Genomic DNA, 16,782 nt, shown 5'->3' with positions numbered 1-16,782 from the left:
TATAAAAATAATATATACATTTCCTTAACAACACTTATCAATGTATTATTTTTTGAGCAGAAAATATAAAAATCTTATTTATTTGCTTCCACTTATTTCAGACCACGCATTTTATTTTTTCATGCTAACACTTTGAAAGTGTTGAAGCTGAAACTTACAACTAGAAACTAATATCTGCCTCTAAACATGACACAATTGCAGTTTAGATTATATTACTGCCTAGAATGCTTGCCTGCTTCTAAATTATATCCTTTTTTTTCGTGTCCTGTCTGGAATGTGTAGCACTAAGAATTGCTTTCTTAATGCCAAAGAGAGCCCAACAGATTTACTTTCAGAAGTGGAGCATTACTGCTTTCGCTATAGTGCTCCGCTTGATATATATGCAAAAACCTTTATTGGATATTGTTTTGGGATTATTTCAAATTTGATGGACACAGAAACGGAAAGGTAAAAGAGAACAAAATATGAGGCAAACATTAAAAGGGAGTAATGGTGACAAAAATAGAGCAGAGGAAAAATAGATTACAAGATAACATCCTAGGAGTCTGCTTCTACACCTGCAGAAAAACATACAGAAAGAATAGCAAAACCAACCAAAAAAGTATCACAAGTTCAAACAGCCAACACCTTTGATAACATCACTAAAAATAAATAAACAAAAAATGTATCTCCAAAAACATTTGATTTACGTGGAACATAAAAATTCACATTTTTTTCTTTGCACTGCTTCCAAGCCCAGATTGGGTCGGCCCTACTCCTATGACACACACTTAAACTTTGACATTTAAGAATGAGGCCATTCTGTTGTGGGAAGTCGTCATTATTTCACACATTCATATTACATGATGCCAAGATGAATTTAAGCAGAAGCTATAGGCTGCACAATGCTATAGGCATAACATAATGCATAAATCTCACGTTTTTGGGAGGTGGACATTGATTTGATGCAACACAGAGGAAATTGCATACGAGTTTGGACAAAGGTTATTTAAGTTTATCCATCAAATCTGTGGTTTGTGCACTGCTTTTAATTTGACTTACTTTGTCTTTGAAAATACAGAAACTACAAGTCATTTACCACCAGTAAAGTTTTTAAGAGAAATGTAATAACTTTTAAAAAGCGGTGCACCCTACTAACTTTGCTTATGCATTACATCAAGTATTTGTATGAAATAAAACACACACACACACACACACACACACCACACACACACACACACACACACACACACACACACACACACACACACACACACACACACACACACACACACACACACACACACACACACACACACACACACACATGTAGTTCTGATCTACACATGTTTATGCTTGGTCCTCTGTCCTTTTCAGCATTGGCATTTGAAATCACAAGAAAACAAGGTTGACCTAACACAGTCCCTGTGAATTATTCATTACTCATAATGGAAACTGCTCTTTGAAAATGACAGCAAAGACGCATATCTAAACATCAACTTTTAGACATGTTTCTAGAGACAATCAAAGCTTGCATATAACAGAGCAATAAAGGTGAGATATAGCCACATATCCTCACATATTGTTTTTGCAACTTAATGTTAACTTTAATAATTCACGACACTATGATGGGGAATAGCTGTATAATGCTATGCTGTATATTTATCCATCCTATTCATACCTACTGGGAGAAATAAATCAGCAAACTGCCACCATGATCCTCCCGCCGCTTTGAGACTGTTCAAAATCCCTAAAACTGGACCACAATAACATTTACAAACTAATACTTTCTTTCAACAGGGTATTATGGGAGTTTTTGAGGAGGATACAATTATTTGACTGCTTCTCCAGGGAGAAGGGAGTGCAGCTCAGTGAAAATTACTACACCGCTTTCTGAAAATAGCTATGGTCTTATCAGGCTGTACAACAGTAGATTCCACTGTGTCTGCAGGCTTCCACTGCACTAAGACATGGAATCCTTTACACCTGCAGGTTACACATTATCTGCACCCTGCAAGGAACGCTGTGTGTGTTGTATATATATATATATATATATATATATATATATATATATATATATATATATATATATATATATAAAACAACTAAAATTGAGTTGTGAACTGTCCAGTGCATCATTAAAAACTGGAAGGATGGTGGGGCACCATCAGATGAAGTCAGGAAAAAAACCCTGAATGATTGTGATCTGCAATTGCCAAATTGAATCAAAGACAAACAACAGCAGAACTCAGGGGTATGTTTAATTGTGAAAGTAAGAGCATTTCCACATGCACAATGCGAAGGGAACTCAAGGGAATGGAGCTGAAGAGCTGTGTAGCCGTAAGGAAACCACTAATCAGTGAGGCTAAACAGACCAAAAGGCTACAGTTTGCTGGGAGCGTAAGGATTGTACTCTGGGGGACTGGAAGAAGGTCATGTGGCTTGATGAATCCAGGTTTACCCTGTTCCAGATGGATGGGAGTGTTAAGACCAGAAGTGCCTCATGCCTACTGTACAGGTCTGTGTGGGCAGTGCTAGGATCTGAGGTTGCTGCAGTTGGTCAGGTCTAGGTTCAGCAACATTATGTGCCCAAAGAATGAGGGCAGCTGACTACCTGGATAGTCAGCTGCCCTCAGGTTATGATCAGGTTATTCCATCAGGTTATTGGTTGTTATGCCCTCAGGTTATTGATCAGGTTATTCCATCAATTAACTTTTGCTTCCCTAATGGCATGGCCATATTCCAGGGTTACGATTGTGAAAGAGTGGTTCAGGGAGCATAATAACCATTTTAACACATCAATTGGCCGCGACAGAGTCCAAACCTTCCTGGCGCATCAGGACCAATTTTGGTGCGTCCACAGTACCTGTTGTGATTCAAGTGTGGCTGTCTAACCAAAGAGCGTGCCGGTTACATCAGAGGAGCAACTGTGAGACTGTCAGAGACCAGAAGGGTAACGGAAATGCTAAATGGAGAGGGTAAAGTATAAAGAAAATACAATTGCAAAAAGGATAGGAAAATACAAGGAGAAAAAGAAAATGGAAATGCAAAAAGAAATTACCTATTTAAATGTTTGATAAGGAAAGGTATTTATAATCAGATTCATGAATTGTTTTTTTCTCCATTTAAAAATAGGATTTGAAAATACATTTTCCAATTTCAGTACATATAAGTACAGCAACCTTAAGGGAATTCAATTTACCACAAGGCTATTGCAAATTTACCTAAAAAGTTTTAAAGTTATAAATCAACTTCAAGACTTAATTAAAAACTTAATTAAAAACACGTCCTCAGATTGTTGTTCCTTAACCACATTAAACTCTTTATATTATCTAAACTCCAACGTTCACTCACTTTAAGTATTTTTAAGGCCAGACAGGGTGGTCTTTACGATGCAAAAGATTGATTTTAATGGAGTGTGTCTTTAGTGAAGAAATGGAAATGAGTTTAAAAATTATATTAAAAAACATGACACTGTCTCGATATAATGAGATAGAATATTTGAAGTAAAACAGAAATGTTTGACAAGGGTGTTTATTTGCTTCTTTGGCTGGGCACAAACTCACTTCTCCGTTAAAAACAGAATATATAATTAACCAATGTTTGAACTATTTTAGGCTGAGTCTGGAAGCTGGAATATCCGTAGAAAACCCAAACAGAAAGGCCGGAACAGCCGAGATTCACACCGGCGAGCTTCATGCTGTGAAGAAACGTTGACTTGATTTCTTCCTCTTAGCAACTGACACACTTCTATGTGCTCTGCAATTCTGCACTGTGATTCATCCCCAGTATCTTCACATTTCCATGAATCTGGGTATTTCTTGAGGCATTAGTAAAATAACGATAGGGCTGTGAAAAGGTATTTTCCCCATTACAAATGTTTCGAATCACCAAGCAAATTTCAATATCAAAGACAACCAGATTTAATAAATACAAAATGCAGTTTTCCTTTCTTTTATTTGTCAGGGAGAGAAAACAACGGCCAATAAGAGTTTATAATCTCACCATAACTAGCAAAGTTCGACCTTTACACCGCCGCGCAGGAATTTTGGACTTATGTCTAATTTCTAAGTAACTACAACTATACTTTAGGGGAAACTAAGGAGGTAAAAAATATGATGACCAACCCATTGCTGCGGTGAAGAAGATTTTAATTTGCTTTTGGAAATGCTACGGCATTGGTAGTTGACAGTTGATCATGTCATTAACGCCACTGCTGAACTGTTGCTTTTTTCAATCATTAAGCCTACTTCATCCTGTTATACAGGTGTGGCTGGTGAAACTAAAGACACCTGCCAAATTAAATGCATTTAAATAGGGCTGGACGATATAGAATAAAAGCATATTGATAAAATATAATACTTATTGATCGATATCCATAATTATCAACAAATTCAAAATATATATTTTGAATTTGTCGCTAAGCAACACTATTTCATGCTGTTGCTTAGCGACCTATTTTTAGATACAGAACATACAAACACTGAATTCAAACTCAACCTTGTATTAACCAACTTTTTACCAAAACTGCAAGTTTTTAAATGAGAAAAAAGAAAGCATTGAAGGGGGCGGAGCTTGGTGACGGAGCGTTCCTGGGACTGCGTTTGTGATTGGTTGGGAGGATGTAATTATTGTAATGTTAACCTACATGGCTAGAATGCAAAGGAACAAAAACTGTTATTCTACTGAACTTTTTTTTCTATGATCTATATACACACGTCTATCTATCGATATATATTGTTATTGAATTATCGCCAAGCCCTACATTTAAACCAGAGGAGTTGAAGGAATGCATGAAACACGGTTTTATTGAAAGATTAAATGGTATCTGTAATATGCTCTTAGGAGTGAGCATGTGTAGGTATGGTTCTTTGCCCTGTGTATTTCGGTGTTGCTTTGTGATAAAGAGGGTATAAAGGATAGATGGATGGTTAATATACATAGGAAAAAAATAACAATAACAGAAAGCAGCAACTTATTACTCCAAAAAAAAACCTAACAACAATTACAATAGGATTGCACTATAAAAGACAAAGTCATTGAAATGTTTGTTATAATATCTGAAAAAAAATGTAGATGATCTCAAGTTGTTCGCAAAACTTAACTTTCAACCAATCACAGAAATATCTTTTTGGAATGGATCTATATTTAAATAATTACAGTCTCAAAGGGAAGCCCAGAACAAAAGGACAACAAAAGTATCAGGCTAACATAATCAGTGTCAATGCATCTGTATGCTTATTGCCTACAGCTTGCTAACAGATAATTCAGCAAATCAAATAAATAATGCAGACAGGGGCTGCTATTATTGCAATGTTAGTATCCTGGGAAAGTTATATATGTTATATCAAGTAGAAAGGTCACTGAAACTTAGAAACAAGTTAAGTGTAGAAGCACATACAAGGCTCTCAGTGTATGCTAAAGGGGCAGTATTCCTACGTACAAAAAATATACATCTGTATGGACGGTTTACAAAATAACTTTTTATAACCTTCACATCCTGCTCACTCTGTTTCAACTATTTAACTAAAAAGTTAAATCTATATTATCCATGTCAGCATAGCAGGTTTTAGCTGCTCAAGTCATCTTTATTTAACTGGATGCAGATGAGCCATGTCTAATTAACTCCAGCACAACGGGTGAAGCTGAGGAGCACTCGTTGTGACTTTAAAAATGATTTTCTTAGACACTATCATGGTTAGGCAATCAAGCTCTCTGAGGACGTAACAGTGGTTTCAGAGAAAGAAAACATGTTATTGAAGTGAGATGGAACCGGTTTTCTTTTTGCCATCTGTTAGCACCGATAATTGGCTTCCTTCAATATCAGTGAGAACAAAAACAGAGGCAGAGAAACTTCCAGACTTTTTTTCCTACCACTGCATGGTTTCCAGGGCGCAATATTGTTGTTAAAAAATCTGATGACCTGTGTGAATACATCAAAACAGGTAGATAATAAAAACCTGAAAAGTTCCAAAAGCTCAATTTTAACTCTAAACTGATTAATTTTCTCCCAAAAAAGACACGTCAGAACTACCTAAACTACTTCATTATTAGTAATTTTTTTTCAATTAGTTACATTATTGTTAAAAGTAGTTGCAAAGGTGTATGAGATTACTGCCTAGTTTTGAATAAAAAAATCCAAGTAATACATTTGAGGTATATCCTACAGAAACTTTTAAATAAAATTTTAAATAAATATTTTTTAGTGAAAGGGCATCAGGCCTTCTGGATGGGTAAGTGTTACCTAAAAAAAAGGGAAGAAATGTCTAGGTAATGACAGGCGTAAAATTGTCAGGTAAAAAATATATTGGAATGCAACTGTATGTATTATATTCTTACAAACCTACAACTCTCAATTGTAATTGCAATTGTAAGATCAATTTAAGCAATTACATTTAAAAAACAAAATGCATGTCTATTCTTTTACTTTAATTACATAGAGTGACATATTCCTTTTTTATTTATTTAGTATATGCTCTTTCCTCAGTCTCATGTCTTCTTGCGAGGTCCTGAAGAAGCAAATCTATCCTACCCATCTTACTACCTCCGTTCATGCTTGATTGTTGGTCGTTCCGTCTCTGAGAGGCTGTTAGTTTTAGACCACAGGTTAAAGGAAACCCACGCATGGCAAAAGGTTTCACTTTTGTCTCATCACGTCGAGTTAATCCCAGCATTTATCAGGCGAAAGGCAGGTACATGCAGGTGTTCTCTCACCTGAGCTGTTCTACTGTCTTTTGAAAAAGGACCTGATGTCCATGGTTGGCAAATAACTAAAGAAAAGTATATATACAAGTCTCTAAATTAAGCAAGACTGGAATTAATTATAATAGGTTTACCACTAGAATACATCACAACACCCCTTGAAGGGGACCATTTTTATCCCCCGTGCTACAACGGCCTCAGTGATCCAAAGATGCAGCAAAGCTGTTCTAACTAATTATTTTTTTTAACATTTATATGTAAAAAGTAAGGGAAACTAAGATACAAGCATTTGAAAGACTTAGACAACTTTATTTGTCATTTTGTATGCACAGAGTGCGTACAGAACGAAATTTCGTTGCATACAGCTTGTAAAATTGCAGTAAAAATTAGATTACAGTACCAGGTGCAGCAGTGATTTAAAAGTAAACAATTTAAATGTAGACAATGCAGGAGAAGTCACAGTGTACAGCTGAGTATTTTCATTCTACGGTAAATTACAAGCTGTATTCTTGCACAAATGCCCTTGCACAATCAATTCTGCACATCCAAATGGAGAAGTGGAAGGGGTAAAAAATACCCCCTTTGGGGTTTCAGTGTCAAGGGCATTTATTTCATGCACATTTTTATAAACCAATGCTAATCTCGTCAAGTACATAATAAAACTAAGTAGGTACCATATTATCACATTCTATCACTAAACACGTTCATTCATCGAATTGAAACACATCTATGCTCCCTGCATAACAATGTAATATCTGGATGCTAGCATGGACCAGTGTTAGCAAGAGTTATGAATAAAAGTAATAAACTGGGTGGGGTCATCATTCATGGCAGCTCTGTTTACAGTCAGCGCGTGGCCGCTACCGACCAGATGAATGTTAGATTGTTTGGTTTAGGGGGTACTTACGGCGTGCGAGTGTCCCTTTTTGGTACAGTTCGCACATATTGTAATGCATGAGAATGCTTTATTAACTGCAATAATGAAAAAAAAAAAGACTCAAAAGATCCAGCCTTATGAAAAAAAACAAACATTCCAGGCTTAAGCCCCCAGGGCCGGGTTGGTTTGGATAACTTTCCCTAAAATCGTTTGAAAACTAAATTTTGTTCTTCACAGCCCTGTTTAACACCCCGTGTGCAGTAAATAAATAGGATATATGTTTGTACATTTTAATTTGATGTTTTAATTTCTTCTGATATACCTGTAAACAGTGTGCGATTTGCTGGGGGGGATGGGGGGGATTTTCTCCCCCTCTGGTTGTGACGTCCCCCCCTCTGGTCATTCGTGTTTTATCCCTGGGGGGGATACATTCCTCCCCCTTCTGATCTGAATAAGTAATATTATCAGGGGTTTAATGTTCTCTGTCGCTGTGAGGGACTTTCGTCATTTGGAAAATGAGCGCAAAATGTTCCATGTAGACTTTTTATTCAAGATTTTAAACAGAAGCTGCGCTTAACCAATGAAATCTGGCAGAGCTAGGACATTAGCCAATCAGAAGGAGAGTAGGGCGGGTCTTTGCAAAGCGGAAATCTACCAGTCTGAGGTTTATCGGTGTTCAATCATTTTAACTTTTAAAAGAAAATCTCAAACTGACCACAGATGCATGAATGCAAGTAGCGGTAGTCAAAGGTTTTCTTTGGATTTATGTAAACCAGCAGGTCAGAAAGTTCAGTGCATAAAACAGCTGACAACAACTTCCCTCGGTAAGTGTGTCTGTTGCTGTTATGTTTTATTTAAAACTGAAAGAGTAACGCTGTAGCTCGGCTAATTTAGCATGACGCGCTTTTTTTTTTTTAAGAAGAAGATGGAGGGTTGGAATGTGAAACGATGTCCTGGTTTGACTGGGTCTGATTCGGAAAAAGTAAAAAAAAAAATCATAAATATTATTCCACCTGCACTTTTCTGTAACAAAGAAGGTCGTGGAGGGGCTCTGAAGCTGGTAGGTGGGAGAGATACAGGAATTGTCAATGGAACTGTCAGATTTGGTTAAAGTGGACTTGTTACAATAAGCAAATGAGGTTACTAAGGTGGCATGACGTCTATGGCCCGGGAATATATGGGCTGACTAGAAAATGTTTTCAGTCAAATTGATTGTTTTTGCTTTAACCCCTGAATATGATGGATTTTTCAAAATTGATATTATTACATGTCTTGTGTCCTTCACATTTGTAAATTAATTTTGTTGTTTGTATTTAAAGAGTATTGTTACATTTTCTGCTCAAAGCGGTTAAAGTAAATTAATACCCATTCCTGAGTCCCGACAGTAGATGGCGCAAGTTTAAAAACAAAAGTCTAACCTACTGGATCTAGCTAGCTACCTGAAAGAGCACCTGCTAGCTAACCATTATCAATAAAACTTTGATTCATTAATACAACTTTTGAAATTATCCCCCCCTCTGTTTTTTTTTGCAAATCGCACACTGCCTGTAAACGTTGCAACGTTAAATGAGTACAGGCTACATAAATTAACAACCATGTCAAAAATAAACACTGATAATTTATTTATTTAAAACTAGACCACCTGCTCTTATAAGCAGCCTTCATTCAGATGGAAAAGAGGAGTTAATGGTAGTAACTGGTGGCATTATATAGATTTTTTTAGGACGTAGCAAATAATTTAAAGGATATTACATGATATATTGCAGATACATTGGAGTTTTGTATGACCATCACTATATTGCATGATCATCATTGAGGACATTTACACTTGGTGTACAAATAGAGGATCATTGAAACATGTAACATTTTTAACAGTTTAACTTTCAGAGGGAGCATTCAAGGTATATGACCTTTACTCAAGAGGCGTTATTACTTATCTCATTTCGGAGTAAATTGCAGAGGCATCAATCAAAGAGGAAGGAACCAATTGATTTTCTTAACCTTTGTATAGTGCTGTCAGGCCAACCTTTTCCAATTCAAGCAAGTGACCCTGTAGTCTCTGCTGTGTGAATCTTTACAACAGCTGCAGTCTGTTAATAGGGTTGACCTTGACCTAGAGGTCTGCATTCAGGTGGCTCTAGACTTGGACTACAAGAACCTTTGCAATTACGAACTTTATTTGCATTAGAAGCGTTTGATCTACTGGTTTATTATGAGTGTGAATGAGCCTAACCTATGATCTTCAACAAAAGGGAAAAATTAGCATTTTTGATAAAAATATAAGTAGAAAGCTAGCTAGAAAGAATCTCTGCACCTGACTCAAGTCTATAGGTGTCAATGAAAGGAAACCACAAAAGGTAAATGTACCATGAGAATGTACGGACCTCTCAAACGTCCACCAGCTTAGAACCATTTCTGATTGTAATAAAGTTATTATAGATTCTTAAAGTGGCTGATCACTGGTTCCATAGCAACACTGTAAAACTCTTTATAGGCATAGACATATGACTGTGTCTTTATGTTAGTTATACTTCACATTAGCAGAGATAGAAGGTGTGTAAAAGCAAAATAAAGCTGTTGGGACAAAAGAAAGGACTGAAATGAATGGGAAGAGGAGAGCGGGCCCATACCAACCTGCTTTCACTGCCTTGCTCCTTCTTCTCTCTGACCTTCAGCCACCTCCTCAACAGGAAACGCCTGCGGCGTGGAGACGCGCTAGGAGTGGAGCAGCTTGACCAGGAAGACGGCGCATCCTCATCGCTGGACGGGGTGATCTCAATGGAAGGCAGCTGGAGGTACTCCTTGGAGCTGGATCGGGATCTGGCTGTAAGCTGAATGTTGGCCAGCTGCGCTCTTGCGTTCTCCCTCTCGCTTGGCACATTCCTCATGCGTCGCATCTTGAAGCGCTTGCGACGGAGAGTCGGGGTTGAGGAGCTGGATCGCACAGACCCATCTGACACTGCATTGTTCCCTCCGTCGGAATAAGCCGGGGCATCTTTGGGAACACTCACCTGGAGTGAAGGAGGTCTCAAAGTGTCACTCATTGCTCCAAGTCTAAAATCCAAACAGGCCCAGACAAAGTTCTTTAGGAGATCTGGACTCTTTAGTTCTGTAGCTTAAAGTTGGAGTTTCGTCCTTAAAAGATAAAGCACGGCCCAGATCGTTTTTAAAACCTCACATGGCCCTTTGTAGTTTTATGTTCTTCTAGTGCTATCCAGTAGTTATAAAAGAGGTCCAGATATCTCCGGCCTGACAAAGTCCTCTTCGTGCTCCTCAGCTGCTGAATATGTATCAGCTTGGCGTCTGGTTGACAGTCTGTGAAGAACAGTCTTGTTGCAATAAACTCGTTCACTCAGGCTGGGAAGAAGAGGGCTAGATTAGATAACAAAAGGGGCTTCTGTTCTGAGCGCAGCAGATGAAACATGCATAAGGCCTGTCAGGGAATGTAACACAACTCCGTTGCTGGTCCTCCCCGGGGACTGCCAGGCCAAGTTACAAACACTGGCTGTGCTGCTGTCCAAGGAGCCGGAGCAGATACCTTAACTGCTGGTGTTTATGTTAAAGGGGAAGGCACCAGATGTCAGCCCTTGAATATTGATGCTATGATTCAGGCTTGGGCATTGTTCTCAGTTGGTTCGTATTTTGGCATCCCTGAGGCAGAAGAAGACACAGTTGGCCTCACTTGTGCTTGTTCAGGTTGTAGAGGTCTGTTCTGTGCTCCAGGTCGTCGCCGTTTCCACCAAGGTACTGTCTATGGGTTAGAGGGAGGTGATGGGGCTGCAAGGTACAGGCAAGGCTTAGGTTGATAAAGATTAACAGTCTCTCTCTCTCTCACACACACACACACACATATGCACACACATATGCACACACAGACAGATAATGGGTAGAACATTACATACAGGAACACACACAGACAAGCAGAAACCAAGATAACAAGCCACAGTAAGCAAGCCGATCTTCAAAACACACACTGCACACCCACCACCATGCACCAGCCTAAGTTTATCCATTTTCCTAACACCCTTACTTCCTAACACAGTGTCAAGTGGCAACAAGACCTTTAAACTTTCAATCAGGGAGAACAAGCAAATCAGGGATGTCTGATGACACATTGTGGACATTAGATATAAGGCACGGGGGCAACTGGTCTATGTGATAAAGGAAAATCAGAAAACCAATAAACTCTTTTAACTCTGTCAGCACGCCGAAAGGGTTCTGTTTAACTTTTTTCTCTCTACATTGTCCAGTAATATACATAAGCAGTAAAGTTAATATTTTTGATTTATAGCTGGCTTAAATTACTGCACATAGAATAAAAATGTTCATTGCATTTCACTATCAAATCTTAAAAAAAAAGTTTTCCCCCCTTGATGTTAAAATTTAGAAATGCACACTGTTATATGCACGTTTAACACACCAAGACTAAAACGATTGACATTTATAGACTATTTATGAAAATCTTAATTTTGCTGCTGTTTTGACTAAAAAAAACAAAAAAAAAAAAAAAACAAAGAAAAAGGAAGAAATTGACTCTTCTTTTAGTAATGGCTTTAATTGCGCACCAGTCTGAAACCAATTCTTTTATCTGTGCTGCCTGATGGCAGAGCAGGTCTGTGCTGCATGTGCAGTCCTGCCCTAATGGGAGCAGTGCTCTGTGAGGATACCTCAGAAACAATAATCAGTATATATTATGCCCACAAAATCCAAAATGGATGTATTTATACAGGTACAGCCAGGGGCGGTCTGGCCATCGGGAGAATCAGGAGTTTTCCCAGTGGCTTGGACAGTGGCCTGGTCCGCTGAGGTTCGGGTCACTCTTTATAAAAAAAAAAAATTAATGCTGTTGGTGCGGCTCTCTCGGGTAGCTGCCTGTCTAAAGCTCCCACAGATTGCAGTTGTGAGTGGAAAAAGACAGACACACCCCCTCCATTCAATTCTGAGGAGGCTGACGCTCTCTGTCACGGCAGACCCATGCTCCACATTATTCATTTTCAAAAAGGCAACCTCTCGTCTTTTTTTCTGTTATTGGCGACTTCACGTGACAGCACGTGAAGCGGGAGCCGTGATTCCCTTTCAACTTCTGTAGTCAGTCTGACAGACAGCTGCTGCTGCCCCATCCTGGCATACTCCGCTGCAGACGGAGCAAATATATCAGAATCTCCAGTCCATTTGTACTTTGTAAAAATGTATCAAATGCAGTGCAGAGAAATACACATCAAGTTGCGCACCGGACCTCTTAGAGACCATGTAAAATATAGCAAGAAAGTAAAAAAAAAAGAAAAGACAGGGGGGCAGAGAAGGAAAGGCTGCGAGAAACAAGCACTGACCACTGATGCAGAAATAACTTTAATGCTAAAATGTCCTCAATTCAGATTTAGTGTACCCCGCAAAAACTCTAATTCTAAATTCTTTAAATATTGAAATTCTTGTTATATTTTTGTATTTCACTAATTAACTCAATTCAGTGAGTAGCAGTAGCGCTGCAATAGCTCCTGCTGGCATGGAGGTGGTTAAAAGCGCTGCAATAAGGAGTCAGAGCAGGAACCTTATAAGAGCACAAAGCACACCTGCAGGTACAAAGGTTATGCTGGTGGTGCCGTGGCCTGAGATGGAATGAAATTCCTGGCCTGAATTATTGTCCCAGTCCGCCCCTGAGTACAGCTAAAAAAAATGTAAATATTTGAGATGTACTTGTACTTAAAAAGCAGTTGAAAAACTCTCATTTTTAAAAAGGCCTTTTGTTGAATGTTTAGTTTTCTTGCAATTTTATTGGGATTTTAACTTGTTTTTATTATTTTATTTTAATTGCTGCTTTACTGGTTTTCTATAGAGCACTTTGTGATTGCTTTGTCCTTGAAAGGTACTTAATAAATACACTTTACTTACTTACTAGACACAAAATGATGTGTGAAAAACAAATCAATGTACGCTGATCCCACTGAGGCTCACAGGCCTGATTTATTTTGATTGGTTAAATCTAAATCTTCCATGGGCATACATAATTATGAATGCATTTATTTTGGATTAGAATCGTATAATTAAACTGTATGTCTAATCAGTATACACAAACATCGCTTAGAAAATTGCTACACTGGGAGATAGAATCATGTTCGCACAGAAATATAACTTAAAAGATGTGTGTCACTTCAAATCCATCAGAGCAAACCTTACTGGCAGCTGGAATTTGGTCGATAAATCCACTGAAAGCTCTTAGTTCTTTACTTTTTCATATGCAAAACAGTCCAGCTGTGTGAGGATAAAAGATTTCTTTAAGTAAAGGTCAAGCCAAAATGAAAGATGTTCAAACATCAGCTGATATTTCCATGTCAGTATCTGACGTCAAAAGATGAGCAAATGAAAAATGGCCTTGAAGTGCAGGACCGCTGTAAGATGCTTCCTGTGTCCCTGTGGTGCTAGAATGTGTAGCTGTCCAGGTCCTGCTTACCAAGTAGCCTACAAGCTCTCCCCCAGCCAGCTTCCCTTCTTTATCATTTTTTGACAACATGCTGAAAGCGTTTTAGTCCCAATGTCTGGATTTCTACCCACTGTACATTAAACTGAGGGGGGAATTCATAAAACAGTGCAATCTCCTCTATGTCGTAACTCTTTTGTATTTGCTATTTACTTTATTTCTGCTCTAGATCTGTAAAGTAGATTGCACTAAATAAATGTAGAAACAAACACGCCCGTACACTGAAGCAGAACGTAGCAGCTGATAAGTCATACTTGGCCATACAAGTTAATTATTACGTTAATTAAAAGAGAACTCAAGGTCTTGGCCCGAAAATGTCACCTTAAAACTTTAAGAACAGCAGCTGACTGTATCAGTAAGGAATAATGTCGGAATGATGTTACTAAATCAACTGGAAAGGCTGCTGACTAATACGGCAGAGGCTTGAACTGAACTGATAAAAGCAGAAGTGAATAGCAGTACAGCTGGATCAGGTTATAAAACAACTACCTGTAGTTTATAGAAATATACTGCACTAAACTGTGTCTATATGAGAATGATGCTTTACTTAAATATAAATTTGCATGGGAGAGTTTCCCTAATTGTATCGTAAAATATCTCATTTACATTTGGCCAAATTGGGTCAGGTCAGAGAGCCCAATTTGCTTGGTGAAGCTGTTTTAGAAGCAGATCTACCTCTGTGTCTTTTTTTCAGAATTGGAAGCATGCACAAACCCAGGCTTGCCTACATCTAGCCCCCTCAAATACCTTTGTAAAGCTGCAGCGGAGTGCAGTTACATTTCCCAGGCCTAGTTCAACATCCACACTACATAAATCCTCCCGTGTGCTGCTGCTCATTTTGGGAAATGCAGTAATTCCATAGTTGTAATAGAACTTAATCCTAAAAGGCCATATATCCTTCCAGATATGAGGAAAAGAATAGATGACAGCAACCAAGAGTCAACTTCAAGTCTTAAAGATGAGAATGAGATCTCCAGCAAGGAACGGCTACATTATTTTTAATACGTCCTAACGCTGTTCGTCTTAACAAGAATACCAAAGAGTTTCATAATGTCCTCTGTTCTAACAGTTTGTTTGTTGCTTCTGAAACCCGTAAAAGATTCAAGGGATGTTTTTCTAAATGGAGACACAGTAACATCCTCATAACTCAGGTAAGGAAGCTGTAATGAAACAGCTTGGTCAAAGCTTAGAGGTACTCTAGGTGTTTGTAGTGTGGGGATAAAAAGTGAAACAAAGCACAAATGGACCATTGTGATAGAGTATCAGAAAGACTCCAAGTTCCACTTATAAAAATTACTTTGTGCCAAAAGAGGTTTTACTGCGTGCAAAATAAATGAATGCATGGGGGAAACCTGCACGGCTCTCACAGAGGTGCACTTCAAAAAGCGACTCGCAGCAGCTTTCTACCTTTATAATTTAGTCCCTCATCCAGATGAGCACTCTGGTCCAAAGGTTTTAAAATAGCAAATTTCACATGCATCTGGGCTCTGTAGTACAGATGATTATTTATTCTAAGCCTTAAGACATGGACCTTCCAAAGGAATTAAGTTTTATATGTTTAAAGATGCACCATGGAAATTGTAATAACTCGACAGGATGTGCCAGATACAAAATATACATCAAGAGGAAGTAACGCTAGTAATTTGTAGGTAAGAAACACACACACAAAAAAACGTTTGGCCATTGAAGCAAAATGGATTCTGCTAAAAACACCTGCAAAGGTGACATTTCCATTAACATTTCTTATAATTGTAATGGTTATGGCTTGCAGGTAATGAGAAACAAAAATCTCTGATAAAATAAACAGAGTAATATGACAACATATCTTTTTCCAAAGTACGGCAGTAACGCTGTCGTAAAATAATAAACTCACTATGGTAGAGACTGTAAGGTTTAGACCAAACATTTTTCAGCAGAAAGACATAACACTAGAAACTTAAGGCATTATCATATATTATAGCCCCTTTGTGAAACTCTTTATATGCTTTGCAAAATTTAAGGAAAATAAAAAGGAGAGGCTAAAAAAAGGCAGAAATAGGTACAGTGTCAGTATTTTGTTATACTTGTTAGCAGCAGCAGATGTGTCTTAAAACATCCACTACGTCACAATACTTATTCACACATCTGATACTACAGCATGCATAATATAGCCAACTAGGGCAGAATGCCTCAGATGTTAAGGGTCAAAAAATTCAGCGGCATGACTATGGCTGTTTCGAGACTGAAAATATACTGCACATATGCGGCACAGTTTAAAACTTTAGGTAAATCCAATGGAAACATTACAGGAATGTCAATAATATTATCTCCTCCTATTTAAACACCCTGTCTGCACTGCTGACAAGTCAATTGGCTAGGCCTGTTCAATGCTGGAAGTGAGGGGAGAACTACAGGTATCATTGTGTGAGGAAAAAAAAAAATTAAAATCAAAAATCAAGTCTGTATGTCAGGGCACCAAGTAGCCTACTCAATCGTTGTAGTAGCTACAAGTAAGATATTTACTGTAAAATCGACCTAAATCATTCTCATTTGTCACCCGGGATGGAAGTAAAATTCCCTATAAACAATCGGCCCTCACCATTAACAATGTCTTAGTCACGTTTTTCTCCTTTCAAACCTAGAGATATGATTTGAAACTATGGTTCAGAGTGTAGCCCATGTTTACTTCCTGGTTCCTGAGCCAATCTTATGAGATTTCCCAGGGTTCCCAGCACAGAGCGCATCATTTGGTATTTTATCTTGGCAAAAG

General features: G+C 38.2%; 1 protein-coding gene across 6 annotated transcripts in view; it reads right to left on the bottom strand.

The window, feature by feature from the left end:
• The window catches only part of gramd1bb (GRAM domain containing 1Bb), a 169,669-nt gene that overhangs the window by 112,466 nt on the left and 40,421 nt on the right, over positions 1–16,782 (bottom strand). For 5 of the 6 annotated variants that reach the window (XM_036149450.1, XM_036149451.1, XM_036149452.1 and 2 more), the window contains exon 2: positions 10,193–11,335. The exons of the other annotated variant lie outside the window; for it this stretch is intronic. In XM_036149450.1, coding sequence (XP_036005343.1) covers positions 10,193–10,602 — 410 coding nt within the window. In that variant the 5' untranslated portion in view covers positions 10,603–11,335. The remainder of the gene's footprint in view (positions 1–10,192; positions 11,336–16,782) is intronic. 6 annotated transcript variants of the gene reach the window in all.

Source organism: Fundulus heteroclitus, chromosome 18, assembly GCF_011125445.2.
Source record: "Fundulus heteroclitus isolate FHET01 chromosome 18, MU-UCD_Fhet_4.1, whole genome shotgun sequence".
NCBI lineage: Eukaryota > Metazoa > Chordata > Actinopteri > Cyprinodontiformes > Fundulidae > Fundulus > Fundulus heteroclitus.
The sequence above is the reverse complement of the archived record's forward strand: the minus strand, read 5'-3'. Positions and strand labels throughout refer to the sequence as shown.